Raw genomic sequence first — 19,146 nt, 5'->3', positions numbered from 1 at the left:
GTGCCCCTGGTACCACATACACGTGCGCAAAGTGTGTGCATGCTCCCAGGACCGCACAATGACGTCACTTTGGGTCAGCTGGAACAAGGGGGGAGTTTTTTTAAAGTTTAAATCATCCTTGGCGAAAATGGTCACATAGCTGGTGGCCCCACCCCCTGATCTCCAGACAGAGGGGAGTTTAGATTGCCCTCTGCGCCGAGCGGTGCAGAGGGCAATCTAAACTCCCCTCTGTCTGGAGATCAGGGGGTGGGGCCACCAGCCATGTGACCATTTTCAAGAGATGCCAGAACTCCATTCTACTGCATTCCAGCTGAAAAAAAGCCCTGCATGTGGGTCTGTTCACTTGCCATTCAAGTGTAATTCGTCACTTCTAGCTTGGCTCTATAGTACATCACAGCATGTTTGACAACTATCTGAAGCACTAAGTCTCTTAAAAAATGGAAGCTGGCATCAAGCCGGGCCTCACCTTCCAAACAAGGCATAACATCCATCCACTCTTATTTTGTTTGGTGGGTTTAGGATGCTTGGAGCCAGCCAACATTTCTGCTAGATGATTTGAGCTCAAGGCTCATCCTTAAAACATACAGTAGGAATACAATAAAATGTACAACATTAATGCATAGGAAAGGCATACAAATTAAATACAGCAAAACCCCACAGCTTCAAAGCATCAGCTCAAGCACTTCCAAATGCGAGTGGAGTAGGAATGTCTTGTCTGATGTCCGAGGATGAAGAGGCTAAACAAATGTCCTGAGAGAGGCTGTGTCATGGGGGAAATCATTTTACTGGCTTCTATCACTATGGACACATAAATAAGGCTCCCAGCCAAGAATCTAAGGTCACAGGTAGGTACTTTTGGATGAAGACATAATGAGTCTCTCTACACAAGACGACTGACGCATGAAGAACACAGGTCAGGAGATGCAATGGTAGCCGGGAAGGGTAGTTTAAAAAGACAGAGCAGGCGGCAGGACAAAGGCTTTGCTATACACTGGAGCTCTGTGAAGGGACTGTGAAATGCCAGAAGAGAAACTTCAGCCCATGATAACCTCTCCAGGTTCAAGCCTGGCTCTGGAAGGCAGCTCCAGCCCATTTCCATTCCTCGCTGCCCTCTGGTTGTGATCCCACACAGATTTAAACTGGAGAGGTGAAACTGACAGAGCCTTCCTGGAGGCGAAGATGAAATTAACAAACCCTCTGAAGAGTGCTCTCCGCCTGCTCTGTCTTTTTAAACTATGCTTCCCGGCTAACATTGCATCTCCCAACACACATGTCATATGTCTCATGTAGAGAGATATCAGTCACTGGGGTGGTCAGAGGGGGACATGACACCCCCCTCCCTAACTGAAACTAACTGCCAGTGTGTGTAAGTGAATTAATGCAAACTCTTCCCTCCTTTATTCCCGCCTCCATCTCCCTCCCTATGCATTTTAAATGGTAAGCTCCTCAGGGCAAGGGCCTCCATTCTTGCACCGTATAAAGGACCTGGCACCTGATGGGGTATTGATGGCAATAGCAACCACAGAGAACAGAGAAAAGTCTCTCAGTGTGCCAGAAGCAGCCCTTCTGTGATGTGGTGTTATGGACAGAATTTTCTTTTGCATTGCTTTTGGAATGGGAAAAAAGTCAGCATTCAAAAGACAAATGTTTATTGTGGAAATACTTGTTCTTGGGAAATCCTATGTGCCTTTGGCCTCAGTGGAAGTGACTCCTTGTCCCCATTGTTCAGTTCTGAGAGAAGTAATTGACATAGTCTTGGACCCATTGATCTGCAGGGTTTGCACAGAGGTGCCGGCCTCCCCTGGTAATAAACCTTAAAAGAATCCCACAAAAGGCAATATTATTTTTCTTATTTGCTTTTGACTCCAGTTGCACTTCAGGGAATTTGTAGCACCTTCCCCATCCCCTGAGGATCTCAGTTTTCCTCCCCCCCCCTTATCTTGTATTACTCTCCAAAGCATGAAAAAATGTATAATGTCAAGCATAAAATAATGACATCCCATCCACCAATCTGCCTGAAAACTTAGTCATTTCTGCAAACTGTTGCAAATCACAGACGACAAACTTTGGTGTTAATAGCATAAGCTTAAGAAAGACAACCAAGGATCTGACGGGAGAGGGTCTTCAAAATGAGGAGTACTTTAAAAAAAGTCCTGAAATTCAACAGGAAATGTCTAGTTTCAGGTGGGTACCTGTGTTGGTCTTGGTAGAAGAGCAAAATCTGAGTCTGGTCGCACGTTAAAGACAAACAAGATTTTCAGAAATCATGCTAGAAAGACGCTACACTTCAGGGTGTTTAGCAAATATTTAGCGCAACGCCGGGATGCTCCGCGGGTGTGTGGATTCAGCCCCATTCTATTGTCACTTCTGGCAAACAGGTTCAGCAGGTTCCCCCCCCCCCCGAGAAAAAACTTCTCAAACCTGTTCCCAACAGTAGAACACATACAAAAACTCCATGTGTATGCATCATGGAATATCGCCAAACTACAAGTGACGTCTTACACAGGTTGGACACTAGTCGGCTTCCCTCAAGTTTTGATGGGAAAAGTAGGCGCCCTGGTCTTACAGCTTGGCTCTCCATTACAGCTGCAAGACCAGGATGCCTACATTTCCCATTAAAACTTGAGGGAAGCCGACTAGTTTCCGACCTGTGTAAGACGTCACTTGTAGTTTGGCTCATAGATAGTTCCAGCCTAGCCTGATCTTGTCAGAGCCTGTAAACTAAGCAGGTTAATACTCGGCTGGAAGACCACCAAGGAAGACTAAGGTTGCTACGCAGAGGAAGGCAATGACAAACCTTCTTTGCTCATGTCTTGCCTTGAAAACTCCATGATGGAGTTGCCATAAATTGGTTGCGATTTGATGGCTCACTCTACCTCTATGCATCATGGAAGGCTGAAGAAAGTTGACAGCTTTTGGAGAGATGTCTCAGTTCTCACTCTTAAGGGGGTTTGTTTATAATAACAACAACAACATTTGATTTATATACCGCCCTTCAGGATGACTTAACACCCACTCAGAGCGGATTACAAAGCATGCTATTTTTATCCCCACAACAAAACACCCTGTGAGGTGGGTGGGGCTGAGAGAGCTAGAAGCTGTGACTGACCCAAGCCGGCTCCAAGCGGAAGAGTGGGGAATCAAACCCAGCTCTCCAGATTAGAGTCCTGCGCTCTTAACCACTACACCGAACTGGCTCTCTTTATGTGTGAGCTTCAAGAGTTTATGTGTGAGCTTCAAGAGTTTAAAAACATTATAAAGGCTGCCAGACCTATTTACCAAAGTCAGAAATGGGATGACTCCCTGGGACAGAACCCTAAGCTCCATATGGCTCAAGAGTGCCACCTAGAGCATCAGGGTTCTTGGATCCCTGGGGCTTACGTGAGAACAACACTTTACACTCCACTTTACGTTAGGGCTACCTGGCCAACTTAATCCTTTTTTGACAAAGGGCAACCGGTTTGAGCCAGATCCCCTTTTTGTCATGTTAGTGCAGAACCATTAAAATGGTGGGACCACCCTCTAATGATTTTCTGATTGGTGGAAATAGTCTCTGACATCAGAGATGGAGCTTTGCTTGCGATTGGTTAGATTTGCTAGTCAATCTCATCAAGGAGGCTGGCTTAGGTCAGACTCCATTGAGCTCTGGACTTCTCTTTGTCCCCACTTTGGAACATCTGGAGACCCCAAGACCAGTGGGCCAGGGGTTAAGGTCTCCTCCACTATCTCGGTACTGCATATGCTCTGAGGAACCTTCTACAATTTAGGTAAAGTGTGCTTAGCTGAGTTAGCTCAACAACATCATTGTTTTATTTCATAGACTGTATGCCGTGTGATAGTGTGCTCATCCCTGTGTTTTGTATTTTGTCCTCCTTCCTACTCCTTTTAAATTCACACACCATTTCCCCTTTTTTTCTATAATAAATCTTTCTTTTCAGGCATTTCTGGCTTCCTTGGTACAATCCATTTCTCTGGGATATTTCTTTGATTCTCTTCCCTATGTGCCAGATTGCTTTGGCCCTACCCACAGTTTGCTATAAGACAGTTTTTCAGGGTTTCCACCCTGTTAGTTATTTTGCTAGGGCTGAGCTGGAAGAGCTGCTTCCCAGCAGATCAGTCTAGCTGTTCTCAGGAGGTACCTGAGTGGTGGCAGGCAACTACCCGATTGTTTTCCAGGGAACCCTTGGTCTAAGGTCGTTCCCAGCAAGGAAAGTCACTTTCCCCCTTTCCTAGCCGTAACGCCCATCCACATTCCATGAGCATCAAACCCTCTTCCAAACTGTGTTCAACTCAGTAAAAAAAATCTGTCTCCTGCCTTAAAATGGCATGTTTGATTCCAAGGCTTCTGTGTGTCTAGATCTCACCTCATCAGTAAAAATGGACAGGGGACTGTAAAAATGGATGGGAGAGCTCAGGGTCAGCTGCCTCAAAGGGTAAAACCAGGGGATGTTTCACCCTTTGAGGCAGAGCACAAACTTTCCAGGCTGTTCTGCAGTGCCAGCCCCATTGAAATATATGATAGTTTCTTTTGTGCGGCTCCTGTTGGTTTTAACAGGGAGAATTTAGTAGGGAGAATGCAGGAGAACGTCCCCACTCTATAGGAGTACATATAACCACTGTGAAACACATCCTCTCTCTTTCTATTTTCCCCATACTGCATAAATATAGTTATCATATGAACCAGACCACATCAGTAACTGACCAGCATTTCCACTGTGCACTACATGGACCAGAAAGAATATCCAGCTAGTGTGTCAGTTCCTTTTTAAGATGCCAGTCCACTTAAAAGGACCTTTACACATTTCCAAACACCCACTGTTGTCACTGAGCCAAGACTAATGGGGAAAGGACATCCAACAGTTGTGTTTTCTTGCGAGAGAGAAAACATAGCATTGCCCTCTGCTGCCCTCTTACGTTGAACGATAAGCTTAAAAAGCTGTAATATTCAAAAGGCCCACAAGAAACAGTTTTACTGAAAATATTTGTCATTTATTTGTCATTTATGTCAATTATATGCCGCCTTTCTCACTGAGACTCAAGGCGGATTTCATAGTGTGAGATTAGTACAATCAGTAGCAAGGACAGGAGCAGGCATTTCCATACAGTGTCAAGAACATTTCCATAAACAATGTCATAGGGTAAATAAATGCAAGTTTACAAATACATAGTATTAGCAAGGATCCAATATGGGGTTGAAGAATTGCTGAAACAACCTAATCAATTCTAGAACTGACATTAAACAACATGAAGCACAGGTAGTATATAGGAGTACATATTTAAAGCAACAGATAATATGTAAGGCAACATAATGGTGAAGTCTATGGTTCCTAACTCATTCGCAAAACATCAGAGACCCCTTCCCTACAATACCGCCCTAACTCTGTCCCTTGAGGTCAGGGACTTTGCCATTAGGAGTACATAAACTCAACAGAGACTCTGAGTAAAGCAATAGGCCCCCCAAAGCCTGCTGTGTCCTAGGAAGTTTGTTATTGTCTGTTTCATACATTGGCATGAATGTGAGAACTACTCCAAAGGTAGAAATGTTAGAAGAGATTGCTCAGCAGTGGCCAGGTCCGCTGATTAAAGAGTCAAGAAAAGCTTTATTCAGGAACTAACATACTTGATGGGGAAGAGGAGAGAGAGAGATCGGATCTGACCTACATTGCTAGCTGAGAGAGAGTTCTGTTGCGTGGAAGTTCTGAGGAGGAGGATATAGACACAAGAGCTGCAATCTGCAGACAGACTGACACTTATCAAAGGCAGAAGGTGCTAACCATAACCCTAACTCAATTTCCTATCTGACTAGCCCTTTCTTTGCTGCCTTTCTCTTCTTCTACACCAGACACTGCTTACTCCAGAAGGAAATAGACAAGGATATTTACTTACTGCATCTGAGGTTATGCTGTACTTTCCACTTTTCTTCCTTGGTGTAGTGGTTCAAGTACTGGACTATGATCTGGGAAATCCATTTTCAAATCCCCACTGAAACTTTCTGGGTTACCCTCGGCCCACTCACTTAGCCCATCTACTTTGCAAGGCTCTCATGAGGTTAAAATGAAGGGTGGGATGCCTGATCTACCCTGCTCTTGCCTTAGAGAAACTGCAAGATAAAAATGTACTATATTTGCCAATTTTTTCTCCACAACGGTATAATTTTTTTCTTGGGAACATTGGAGGCTGGAAACCCAGAAAAGTATAACAGCCCTTCAAATTTAGAGACGACCCTTGGTACGCTGAGTTTTATTTATATGCTGAATGTATGTTGTGGTTATATCTGGCAGAAATGTAAAAAAGTGTAAAAAAATAAAACAAAACAGCTGTGTGGGATGAACGGATGCTATCCTACACAGACACTAGTTTTCACTGTAATCCCGCAAGCAGAATAGGATTGCCAGCTCTGGTTTCAGAAATTCCTGGAGATTTGGGGGGGGTGGAGCCTAGAGAGAGAGAGCTCAGGAGGATATAATGCCACCCTCCAAAGCAGCCATTTTCTCCAGGGGAACCGATCACTGTTGTCTGGAGATCAGTTGTAATTCTGGGAGATCTCTGGGTCCTGCCTGGAGGTTGGAAACTGTAAATGAATGGATTTTTCCTTCTGTCCTGTTACCCTATTCATATACCATTGGGAGTGGGTGAAGGGGATCAAGAACATCAAAAATAAAATTATGGCATACACATAAACAGACTCCAAGTGCAGTGCCTCAAGAACACGTTACGTTACAGCATGTTTAACATCTACCGGAGGCTGACTCTCTTCAAAACGAGTGTAGGAGTCAAGCTGGGACTCACTTTTGAAATGCAGAACACGACCATCCATATTTTAATTGCATTATTTATAACATGTTAGATCCTTGTATCCAACCCTTGCCCTAAACAAACAGAGCCCAAGGCACTCCACCAGAAAAACAACAACATCCGCAACATTAATTGACATGAAAAGCATACAAATTAAAACAACAAAAACCAGCTGTGTCAAACTATCCTTTGAAAAAGATTTGTGAATCTGCCGCTCACTTGCCTGCAAACAGCTTCAGGAACAAGAATCTCTTGGCCGGATATCTGAAGAGGAGGAAGCCAAACAAATATCTTGAAGGATACTGCGCCAAAGGCCAAATCATGGAGAGGTAGCAATGCTGCCACAGCATATATGTTTTCTGAAACTTACTTCATAAACTACTGAATGATTAATTTACTTTAGGAATTTACTTTACCTCGTTCACTTTTGTCCCCCATGGAGATCCAAATCAGCTTACATCTTTCTTCTCTTCTCCCTTTTATACTCATTACAGGCTGAGCCATAGATCGTCCAGGAAGTTTCCGTGGAACATCTTTTAAAATTTATTTATGAAGAGAACACAAAGCCATCCAGGCCGTTTTCACACGCCCTAAATTTAGCGCTTAGCTAGTGCCTCCTCCCGCAGAATTCTCACCTCATTCCAATTCTGTCACGTTTTGTCCATTCTCCTTCAAATCCGCTTTGTGATTCTTCATGTCATAAGAACATAAGAACATGAGAGAAGCTATGTTGGATCAGGCCAATGGCCCATCCAGTCCAACACTCTGTGTCATACAGTGGCCAAAAAACCAGGTGTCATCAGGAAGTCTGTCAGTGGGGAAGGGACACTAGAAGCCCTCCCACTGATTGCCCCCCCAAACACCAAGAATACTGCCCTAGACAGACAGTTCCATCTATACCTTGTGGCTAATAGCCACTGATGGACCTCTGCTCCATATGTTTATCCAATCCCCTCTTGAAGCTCTCTATGCTTGAAGCTGCCACCACCTCCTGTGGCAGTGAATTCCCTGTGTTAGTCACTCTTTGAGTGAAGAAGTACTTCCTTTTATCCATTCTAACCTGACTGCTCAGCAATTTCATTGAGTGCCCATGAGTTCTTGTATTGTGAGAAAGGGAGAAAAATACTTCTTTCTCTACCTTCTCTATCTCATGCATAATCTTGTAAACCTCTATCATGTCACCCCTCAGTCATCGTTTCTCCAAGCTAAAGAGCCCCAAGCGCTTTTACCTTTCTTCATAGGGGAAGTGTTCCATCCCCTTAATCATTCTAGTTGCCCTTTTCTGCATTTTTTCCAGTGCTATAATATCTTTTTTGAGGTGTGGTGAGCAGAATTGTACACAGTATTCCAAATGAGGCCGTACCATTGATTTATACAGGGGCGTTATAATACTAGCTGATTTGTTTTCAATTCCTTTCCTAATAATCCCCAGCATAGCGTTGGCCTTTTTCATTGCTGTCACACACTGCATCGACATTTTCAGTGAGTTATCTACCACGACTCCAAGATCTGTCTCTTGGTCAGTGTCCGCCAGTTTGGACCCCATTGGCAGTAATGGCTTCCACGTGAACAGCCTGGAGCAGTTATGAATGATTTGTAATGCAAAAGCAGCTGCTTCCCAAGTTACCCATCCCACCTTTTAAAATTTCTGAACCGTCAAAAGAAATTTTCCCACCCAAGACTCCCACAAGCCAATGCACGCTCCACCAGAAAGCGAAAAAATTTCTTTTAAAAAAGGAAGCTGTATTGCGCAATTGCAATGTACTGTTAGTCAAGAACAGCAGTGCAGAATCCTCCCAAATATACAGATGTTTCTGATCTGAAAAATGTCTTCTGCAGCTGTTGATTTTGTGCTGCATGACCACATTTCAAAAAATATTTCATAATATATCGCAGTAGCGCAAATCTTAATTGCAGACTGTTACTTTTTTTCACAGGAACCAAACCGCGGTTAAGCGTCCGTGGAGCATGCGCCATCCATTTTTGTTTTCAAGGCAACCAAAAATCACCACACTGCTGAGCCTTCTCCAACTCGTCCAGCAGCATCTGCAGCAATATTTTGGCAGGCAAGTGCGGTCATCTTCTGCGAAATTCTACTAGAGTCAGATTCCACTGTTGGCTCACCTGGCGTGAAAAAACATGGCTTACAGAGACAACAGCTATGTCAAGCGGGGAATTTCTTGGAGGCATAGAGAGATTTTAGATCTGCTGCATTTCTGGGGTGAGAAGAAAATACAAGAGGCCCTACGGAACACGCACAGAAACTTGGACTATTTTGAGAGAATCTCGGAGCAGATGGCAACACGGGGCCATAGAAGATCGGCTCTTGAGTGCAGATCCAAGACCAAGACCATGCGTCTAGAGTATAAGAAGGTGGTTGCACACAACAGCCGCTCTGGCAATGCACCCATCACCTGCCCCTACTACAAGGAGCTGGAAAGTATACTTAGAGGAGATGCTAACGTGAAGCCAAAACGCCTAGCAAGAAGCACGGTTCTTCAGGTGATGGGTCAAATTAGGACAGAACCAGTGGACATACAGGAGAGATTGGAGGAGCTCTTCTCCCATGACCTCGAAACTATAAATGCTGAGGACTTAAGGAGCTCCTCACCTTGCCAAACAGGTAAGATCAGAGCAAATCTGGACCAAGGGTGGGCTAGCATAATTCTTGTTGAAGATCACCTGGAGAATGGAGTGAGGGGATGGGGAGTGGTTGATGTGGGTTCGGGGGGTGGGCATCATTGGGGAGTAATACAAAATGAAAAGTCATTGAAACAACTGTTCCCCATGGTGTCTTGCCACGCTTGCAACGGGCTGACCAGGAATTATGGGAGAAATTCTTGCCAACACCTGCAGGCAGACCAGCATTGCGATGGGAGAGAAGCCCTTTCTGACTGAGCGGATCCTACATAGTCAAGTCACTAAACACTATAAAGCTGTTTCTCCATATTTATATTTTAGGAGACTCCACCAACCAGACTGATGACAACCAGTATGTGCTGGAAGGAGACCTGGATGCCACAACAGACGGTCTGGGGAAAAATGGTGAGAAATATTCATAACACCTGTTATTCCATGGGGGTGCCCCTGAACCTGACTTTGTAAACAAGGTGGCACACAGAAGCCAGGGCACTGTGTGCTTGCTGGTTGGATTGTGCGGCTTGATAGAGATCCTCCTTTCAAAGAAAACACAAAACATATTTTGTGCAGTAAATTACCTGCAGTTCCATCTGGCTGTCAGTATCGGTTCCAATGTTGAGAATTGCTTCCTGGCAACCATGACCAGCACCAAGTATGTTGTGGTGGCATGAGTGCTGGAGATACAGAGGAGCTGGCGGTGTCCTTCTCTAATAAAAGGATTGGGTCTCTGCTCCCTCTGTAAAAAAACCCTTTATTAGTAAGACCTTGTTGCATCCTAACTACATAGCTGATAGCACTATCCAGCTACACCTATTTTTACAGCTGTATTGTGATAACTCTAGGAAGCTGAATTTTAGGCTACTGCTGTGCCATTATAATGTATTTAACTTGTCTTTAAAAGCAAAACCTATACTTGGAATTTAATATAGTAAATGGGAAAGAAACGGGGCTGCCCATTTAATGATATTCCTGCTCCCTGCTCCAAGCAAAGTAAAATGGAAGATTTCTTCCCAGAGGGACTCTCAAACTGTATTAGACAGACAAACAGATACCAGCGTCTGTCTGAAGAGTTAGGGCTGTTTCCAATCTCCAATCCGCAACACCTACAATTAGATGAAAGTCAGAAGGAACTGAATTTTAGTGATCTTTCTGAAATTCTGCCATCAGGAAATGAAGGATCAGAATTAAGTAAGGCAGAAACCCTGGGCTATTTAGCCAAACAAACAGTATTAATAAGTCAGACCCTTGCTAAGATCTATGATAAATTGGACCTGATAACTCAGTATTGTCAGGAAAAATCAATGACTAACCAAAAAAACCTTTACTCATTACTGCTTGTGACTTTGCGGTTACCTTTCTATCAGCAGAGACTGAGGATCGCTTCAGAAGCGTGCAGGAGAACTGGCAGGATAAGGAGAACAGCCCACCCTCACCACGGCCCGCAGCAGACAGTAGGTTGTCTATGCTCTTGCGCAAAACAGGAATGTCCTATGTGTTACTTTCTGGTATCAGTAATGACAGGATGGCACTGCACTTCGGACAGAAGAATCAGATCAACCACTATGAGATGTTGTGAATGTGCAACCAGGAACCTATGCCATAAGTATGTGACCCCATTGATTTAGACAATGGCATGGATTAGTTGCACATCCATTACCTATACTATGCATTAGTGAGCCAGCTAGATACTGTTACTGCTTTTATTGAGATCATTGGGAAAAAAACGGATGGCTGTTTCTGCTGTTTTACAATGGAAACTGACAAAGGACGATGTCCACAGAAACGTTGGCACTCACTGTGCTCAAAGCAACTTTACATAATTAAACAATTTTTACAAAGTGCAAATGCCTCTTATTTCTACAATAAATACATAATGCCTCCAAGTACAAATACATGAATAACAGCAGCGCAGTGCAGCAATGGTAACTGCAATACAACTCGGTTCAGGTAAAGTTCTTTTGCTCATTCAATTAATTTTCCTTCCAGTCATTCCCCAGGTGATATGGACTCCGGGATGGGGAGTGGGAACCGCCACGCTCAATCTGGGGCCGGCTACGGACGCAGATTTCGTGCCACCTTCATCAGGAGCGTGCCATCTGTAGTTAACACAACCTGGCATCCCACGGAAAACTATCACCATCACATCTCTCTTTCCACCTGGTTAATAAATCGCATAGTAAATCGTGGAAGAGAATAGTTTTCCGTGGGATGCCAGGTTGTGTTAACTACAGATGGCACGCTCCTGATGAAGGTGGCACGAAATCTGCGTCCGTAGTCGGCCCCAGATTGAGCGTGGCGGTTCCCACTCCCCATCCCGGAGTCCATATCACCTGGGGAATGACTGGAAGGAAAATTAATTGAATGAGCAAAAGAACTTTACCTGAACCGAGTTGTATTGCAGTTACCATTGCTGCACTGCGCTGCTGTTATTCATGTATTTGTACTTGGAGGCATTATGTATTTATTGTAGAAATAAGAGGCATTTGCACTTTGTAAAAATTGTTTAATTATGTAAAGTTGCTTTGAGCACAGTGAGTGCCAACGTTTCTGTGGACATCGTCCTTTGTCAGTTTCCTTTATTGAGATCATGGCTTCTTACTTCTCATGTATTATTTGCTGGAAAAGGGCACCCACTTTTGATTGCAATATAATTGCATGTCAGTGATGGGTTGTGAGGGTGTGTGACACATGCTGCACTCAATTTTTTTTTTAATATCTTCTTAGGAACTCCAACTACAACAATAGCAGAGTTCTCTCCGGGAACACGCCTGGCTAACATCAGGCGTAGGAAAAGGGGGTGTTCCGGGATCAGCAATGCTGTGGACAAACTGATGACCCAGTCATCTGAGGAGCACCGTGAGGAGATGGCTCAGCGGAGGAAGGAGCAAGAGGAAACCAGGAAGTGGCGTGAGGAGGAGAGACGCAGGCACGCCGAGTTCATGGAGGAGAACAGGCAGGAGCGAAGGATGTTCCAAGAATCTTGGACAGAACACCTGGAAGTTATGCGTGTTGCTGTGGGAACGCTGAAAACACTAGGAGAGGCAATTCTTATGCAGCGTCAACCAACAGTCGCTGATTCGGTCACTGTTAGGCAACAAGAGAGCAACATTGAGTTTCCAAAAAGGGGGGCACCCAAGCGCTCCTGTGTGGGGAAAGCCAGGGAGCGCTTGACCCTTTAGGTCAACAATAAAACCCCAATCCGTTTGGCGAGTAACCTTTTGTCAAACAAGTGTCTGTGCAGTGTGGAGGGGTGGACAGGGGGAAAAAGATTGGCAATTCAAAGATTTTTGGATAGACAGAAAAATCTTATTATTATTAAACAAATAACTATTTACAAAGAGATGGTGTAGAAAACCCACCCCAAAACCAAAACCAAACTATATACAATGTTTTGGGTGGTCATCTCATGGGTCCTGCCCACGAGACAGCATCTGGACTCTCTGTTGCTCCCTCCGCCGCTCCCTTCTTTCAATAGCAAGCAGCCTGCGCCCCTGCCATGACACGCGTGCCTCCGGAGTTGCAAATGGGCTCTGCGAGGTGTTCAATTAAAAAAAACTGAAAAACAGAGAGATGTACACTTCTTCCACGGAGATAGTGGATTAACCAAACAAAATTAAATAAAACAACTGACTGGAGGTCATTATTCTGCCCTCTGATGCCTGTACCGCGGAAAGGATGGCCTCCAAATTGGGGAGTTGCTAATTCCCCAGTGCAGGCCATTGGGCAGGCATCCCACTAGTGGATGGAGTGGGCTCCGACTCCTCGGTTCCCTGGTCTTCTCCGTCACTGTAGTCTGAAATGAAAAAGTCGGTTGCTGCTTGGTGTTCTTTCCGAAAGGGATGCTTGCATCAGCAAGTCTAATAATTTCTAACATACTATTTAACCTCACTGCAGAGGCCCCTGAGGCCTGAGTTCAAAATTGGATGTTGGTGGAACATAGAGATTGTTTGCGGAGGGGCCACTGAGGGGGCAGGCATCCCAATTTATGTTTGCAGATTAAGACCCTCCCCCAAGCCTCCAACGCATGTGCCAAGTGCCCTGGCATGACAACGGGGACAGAACTTCTGAGGTATAGCCACAGTGTCAGACATCTCATAGTTCAACCCTGGGAGAGGTCAATTTGGAAATGTGACAGTGGACACTGATAGAGCTGATTATAGTTTGCATTATCTGGCTGCCCGCATGAATTGGGGAGCGACATCCACAGATGCCGTTTCCACTCTACTCACCTTCATTCGGAATGCTGAAGAACGTTGTGAACAAAACGTGGAAGATAGTGTTTTCTCACGCGAGTTTTGCACGACATCGCAAAACCTTTGCGCGACATCACTCCGATCTGGGCCAGAGCACCCTGACCAGATCCATGAATGTTTCTCGGTCCATACGGAAACACTCGATCCATTGGCTATTGTCCCAAGTGGTCAGGACTATCCTGTCCCACCAGTCCCGACTGTGTTCTCAGACCCAAAATCTGGGGACATTCATTCCAGTGAGGGCATGCCAATGATCACGAAGCCTCCTTCGTGTTTGGTGCCAGTTTGGTGTAGTGGTTAGGAGCGCGGGACTCTAATCTGGAGAGCCGGGTTTGATTCCCCATTCCTCCACAAAGCCAGCTGGGTGACCTTGGGTCAGTCACCGTTCTCTGGAGCTCTCTCAGCCCCACCCACCTCACAGGGTGATTGTTGTGGGGTAATAATAACACTTTGTAAACTGCTCTGAGTGGGCATTGTCCTGAAGGGCAGTATATAAATCGAATGTTATTATTATTATTATTATTATTCTGGCCTTTCTAAGGTGTCAGTCTGAAGCGGCAGGTATTCTTGAAGATAGGAAAAGACTAGCGGCTACTCTTCTCCGACAGATCGAGTGCAGATGCACCTGACACAGTGCCATCGAGCTCTGCACCAGGTATCCAACCAGCTGCGCCAACAGAAGCAGCAACACTCTCTGTAGGGACATGGTTGAGTCTTAGGAGAGGAGGATCTCATCATCAGACAAGTCAATTTGGGAAGCCCCAAGGCTATTTAAGGGCATTCAAATATGGCTAAAATTTGGTTCAACCAATTTTTTCAGCAGTCCATGGGCAGGAAAACTCTGCTGCCTATCACAAGGAAGGTTGAGGGTGGGCGAATGCAAATTTGGTATTGGGAAAGTGCGATATAGTGCAAAACTGCGCAAAAATTTTTTAAAAATTAAGTGGGCAGGAATGTGTTTTTGTATGCAGCAACCCAAGCACTTCGACTGCCCCCTCTTGTGCTTCTGCCTATGAAATGTGAACTTGTGGAAGCGCAACTAGTCGTTACAAGTTGGGAGAATCCATTCTGATTGTGATATCACAGAAAATGATTTGTGGCGCTAAACTGGCAGAATGAACGGCCAGGTGAAAACGGCCCCGTTCTTTGATGAAAAAAAATTATGTTCTTTTGTGAAAAGGTGGGAAGAGATCAAATGAGAAGCCAAATGATAGACTCTTGGCAGGTATTATGACTGAAAATGTATTGCATCTGGTTAGCAAGCACTGTAGTTTTTCTTTTAGAAGTGGTTAATAGAGGGACTATATGCCTGCCCTCACCCTGGTTGCTTCCATTAGCTAATTGCAAATATTATAAAAGTACTGGACCCACCTTCAATAAACTGATTAGTGAACAAAGTTGCAGTTGATTTATTGGCAAGGATAAATTTAAGTCAAAAGTTAACTTTTTGAAGCTGTCTTGATTCCAGTACAGCACTGTAAAAGATAGGAAGAAAATACTGTCCTCTTTAACCAATCTCATCATTAATAATTCTATTTTTCAGGCAATGTCTAAAAATATAAAGGGAGGGCAGATAAGGCGGGGGCAGAAAGGAAGCATTCCTAGGTAACAGGCACTGGATCTTGGCTCTTGTTTCTGGGGCTTTTCAGGACCAAGCTAGAAGTGACGAGTTACACTTGAATGGCAAGTGAACAGACTCATGTGTATTCCTCCCTGTTCACTTGCGCTTCACTTGCACTCCACTCAGTGATTGAGTGGAGTGCAAGTGGAGCGCAAGTGAACAGGATGGAATACACGTGCGTCTGTTCACTTGCCATTCAAGTGTAACTCATCACTTCAAGCTTGGCCCACAGTGTTGGCTTTTCAGGCGCATCCTTCTCCTAGTGGTTTCAGCTGTTGTGTTTCCCAGCTCAATCCCAGTAGGGAGGAGAGCTGGAGAAGAAGCTGGATGGGAAAGAAATTCTGGAGCTGAGTAGAAACAGGGTGGATGGCTGGTTAGAGAACTGGGCAGGCAGCTCCTGTCCTGCACCTAAAACCAGCACTCCAGATTCTCTGTTAGGCATGGCTTTTGGTACAGCTGAAAGCCCTGTGGGTTGGACTTGAGCGCTGATTTAAGGAACTGTGTTTAAAAGGAAAAGTAGGGTTGCCAGCTCCAGGTTGAGAAATGCCTGGAGATTTGAGTGGTGGAGCCTGGAAAGAACGGTGTTTGAGGAGGGGAGGGAGGTATAATGCTATAGAGTCCACCCTCCAAAGCAGTCATTTTCTCCAGGGGAACTGATCTCTGTGCCTTGGAGAACAGTTGTTATTCTCGGAGATAACCAGCCACCACCTGGAGGTTGGCAACTCCAGCAAAGGGTGACAGAAGAAGCTAGACTGGTATCTGAGGACACATATCTGAGGAAGTTAGCTGTTTGCCTCCTGAAAGCTCATATGGAAATAAATGTTAGCAGGGCTTTTTTTCTGGGAAAAGAGGTGGTGGAACTCAAGTAGTGGAACTCAGGACCGCACAATGATGTCACTTTGGGTCAGCTGGAACAAGGGGGGAGTTTTTTAAAGTTTAAATTGCCTTTGGCGAAAATGGTCACATGGCCAGTGGCCCCGCCCCCTGATCTCCAGACAGAGGGGAGTTTAGATTGCCCTCCATGCCGCTCGGCAGCACGAAGGGCAATCTAAACTCCCCTCAGTCTGAAGATCAGGGGGCGGGGCCACCGGCCATGTGACCATTTTTAAGAGGTGCCGGAACTCTGTTCCACCGTGTTCCCGCTGAAAAAAAGCCCTGAATGTTAGGAGCCAAGGGACTTTTGTTTGATTTCACTTTAGTCCAACCTATAAAGCAGCACTCCAGCCTAGCGTTTAGGCATGGATTTAGCACACGGGAGCCAGTCCTGTTGGTGTTGGGAGAGGGCAGGAGTTTGTCAACGCCTGTAGTAAGTATATCACCCCTACTGGCTGTCAGAGTTCACACTTCCAGCTTGAGGCCTGGGTCAATTGCCCCGGCTGCCCCATAGCTAAGACCACCTCATGGGAAAGATTGTAGTAAAGCCATGTGGACAGGAAAGTCCAGATCTTCCCATAACCCTCCTCTTGCATTAGTGTCATTTTTGCTGCCCCACTCTCCTGCAGCTGCTATCTTCTCACCACTAGAGAGCTTTTTTCTTTCCCCCTTTTTAAAAAGCAGCATTTGACATATAGCATTAAATACATTTGTATAAGGTTATAGCAGGCTCACTAAATTCCCACATTTCAATTTTAAAAAGAAGACTCTAGCACCTTTTGTTGCAGTAATATGCCTTTCCCCTTCTATCTCTGCAACAAAAAGGGCTAGGGCCTTTTTTAAAAAAAATGAAAGATGGGAATCTGGAGAACATGATAAACAGATTGTTATAACATTATAACACTAACAGTATGGTGGTGGGAACTGCTGTCAAGTTGTAGCCAACGTATGGCAATGTCTACAAGGGTTTTCAAGGCGGGAAACTAACAGAGGTGGTTTGCCATTGCCTGCCTCTGCAACCCCGGTCTTTGTTGGAAGTCTTCCATCCAATTACTTACCGAGGCAGACCCTGTTTAGCCTCCTAGATCTGATGGGATTGGGCTTACCTGGGCTATCCAGGTCAGGGCATAACAATATGTCCACTGACAATTTACAAAAAATAAAAGCGGGGTGGGTGTGGGTGTGGGATTGGGTGCCACATAGAGTTGTCAGCCTGTAGGCAGGGTCTGGAGATCTCTCAGTATCACAACTGATCTCCATACAGTTCCCTTGCCAAAAAAAAGAAAAAGAAAAAAAGAGGCAGCTTTGGGGGCTTAATTCTGTGGCATTATACCTCACTGAGGTCCCACCTCTCACCAAACCTTCCCCTCCCCAGGCTTTACCCCAAATCTCCAGGAATTTCCCAACCTGGAGTTGAAAAGCATAGTGCTGCAGGAGATTGCGGCAGGAAATGTGCCATGTGTTCCCCATGTTGCTGCTGCAATATGCAAGAGGTGAAACGCATAAGGTTGTTTCCATGTAGAAAACACCTGTATCTCCATAGTTTAGGTTTCTATGGGATTGTGCTGAAGTGAATGGCATAGGAGCAAGTCCAGGGAGAAAAGGTGGCAGAGCATGATTTCGTGGCCCTCAAGGCTACAATTCCCATGAATTTGGCCGCACACATTGTATTTTGTGCTCCAAACCCATTATTGTCTTGCAAACATTTCTTGGCAAGTGTTTCACAACAAAATTAAACCCTGAGGAGTAAAACTTTGCTGCCATCTGGAATGAAGCTCATAAATAAAGACATTGCTTTATGTACCGCTGGTGATGATGACAGAAAACAGCTGCGTAGCTCAAGTTCAACTTTTGAATAGAAAATGTTGCGCAATGCTTCCTGAGAAGGAAGTTGGCAGCTGCTGGGGTCAAATGGCATCTCTTTCCTGAGAAATTGAGAAACTGCTGTCTCCGTTCTCCAAATATCCTGACGCCTTTTCTTGGTTAAGTTGGCAAACCGCTGCAAGCTGGGGGGCAGCAGGGTAAAACAAAAACGGTGCTGTTTTCTTTCATTTTAATTAGGTTTCTTATTTGCTGACAATCAATTTTGACCTGCGTTCAAAGTTCTAAAGAATCCAGAAAAGACTAGCAGTCATTTCTCATAGCACTAAACCAATGCAATCTATTCCAAGGTGTGTTAGGCCCAGGGCATTTATACATTATATTTTGTTTAAAACATGTATATCCCCCCTTCCCAAAACAGGTGTCCAACCAGTGTACCAGGAAAAAGAAATAGAAGAACACATTAAAAGAAATTTAAAATAGCCACAATGAATTAACAACAACTGCACTTATATACCGCTCTTCTAAACAGATTAGTGCCTCACCCAGAGCAGTAAACAAGTTAGTGTTATTATTATCCTCACGATCCAGCTGGGGAGCTGAGGCTGAGAGGAGTGGCTGACCCAAGGCCACCTACTGAGCTCATGGCAATAGTTGGATATGAACTAGCAGAATGCTGGTTCACAGCCGAACTACTTAACCGTGTTGAAGCAGCTCAAATACCAAAAATACAAAAAACAGCATAAAGAGCATAAGAATAAACAATTCCCACCATCAATAAAACAGGTTGCCAGCCTCCAGGTGGGAGGTGGGTATCTTCCTGAACTACAACTGATCTCCAGCCAACAGAGATCAAATCTCCTGGAGAAAATGGCTGCTTTTGACGGTGTAAGGAACAATCCTAAGCGGGTCGACTCAGAAGTAAGTTCCATCTTATTCAATGAGGCTTACTCCCAGGAAAGCGACCTTAGGATTGTACCCGTAGTCTATGGCATCATACCCTGCCGAAGTCCCTCCTCTCCCCAAATACCACCCCCAAAACTCCAGGCATTTCCTAAGTGTGAATTGGCAACCTAAGTCAGTTTCAGGTGTGTAGCTGTGTTGGTCTGTAGTAGAAGAGCAAGATTCAAGTCTAGTAGCACC

The 19,146-nt window shown here is 44.9% G+C and overlaps 1 protein-coding gene across 1 annotated transcript; it reads left to right on the top strand.

The window, feature by feature from the left end:
- The first annotated feature begins 3,652 nt into the window (after window positions 1-3,652).
- On the top strand, window positions 3,653-15,051 carry LOC129344738 (zinc finger and SCAN domain-containing protein 20-like). Its single transcript, XM_055001597.1, has 5 exons — window positions 3,653-3,767; window positions 8,733-9,418; window positions 9,757-9,840; window positions 10,800-10,886; window positions 12,160-15,051. The coding sequence occupies exons 2-5, from the start codon at window positions 8,935-8,937 to the stop codon at window positions 12,612-12,614; spliced, it is 1,110 nt and encodes a 369-aa protein (XP_054857572.1). The 5' UTR covers window positions 3,653-3,767; window positions 8,733-8,934; the 3' UTR covers window positions 12,615-15,051.
- The last annotated feature ends 4,095 nt before the right edge of the window (window positions 15,052-19,146 follow it).

This window comes from Eublepharis macularius, chromosome 17 (genome assembly GCF_028583425.1).
Source record: "Eublepharis macularius isolate TG4126 chromosome 17, MPM_Emac_v1.0, whole genome shotgun sequence".
Classification (NCBI taxonomy): domain Eukaryota; kingdom Metazoa; phylum Chordata; class Lepidosauria; order Squamata; family Eublepharidae; genus Eublepharis; species Eublepharis macularius.
This window is presented reverse-complemented; position numbering and strand designations above follow the sequence as displayed.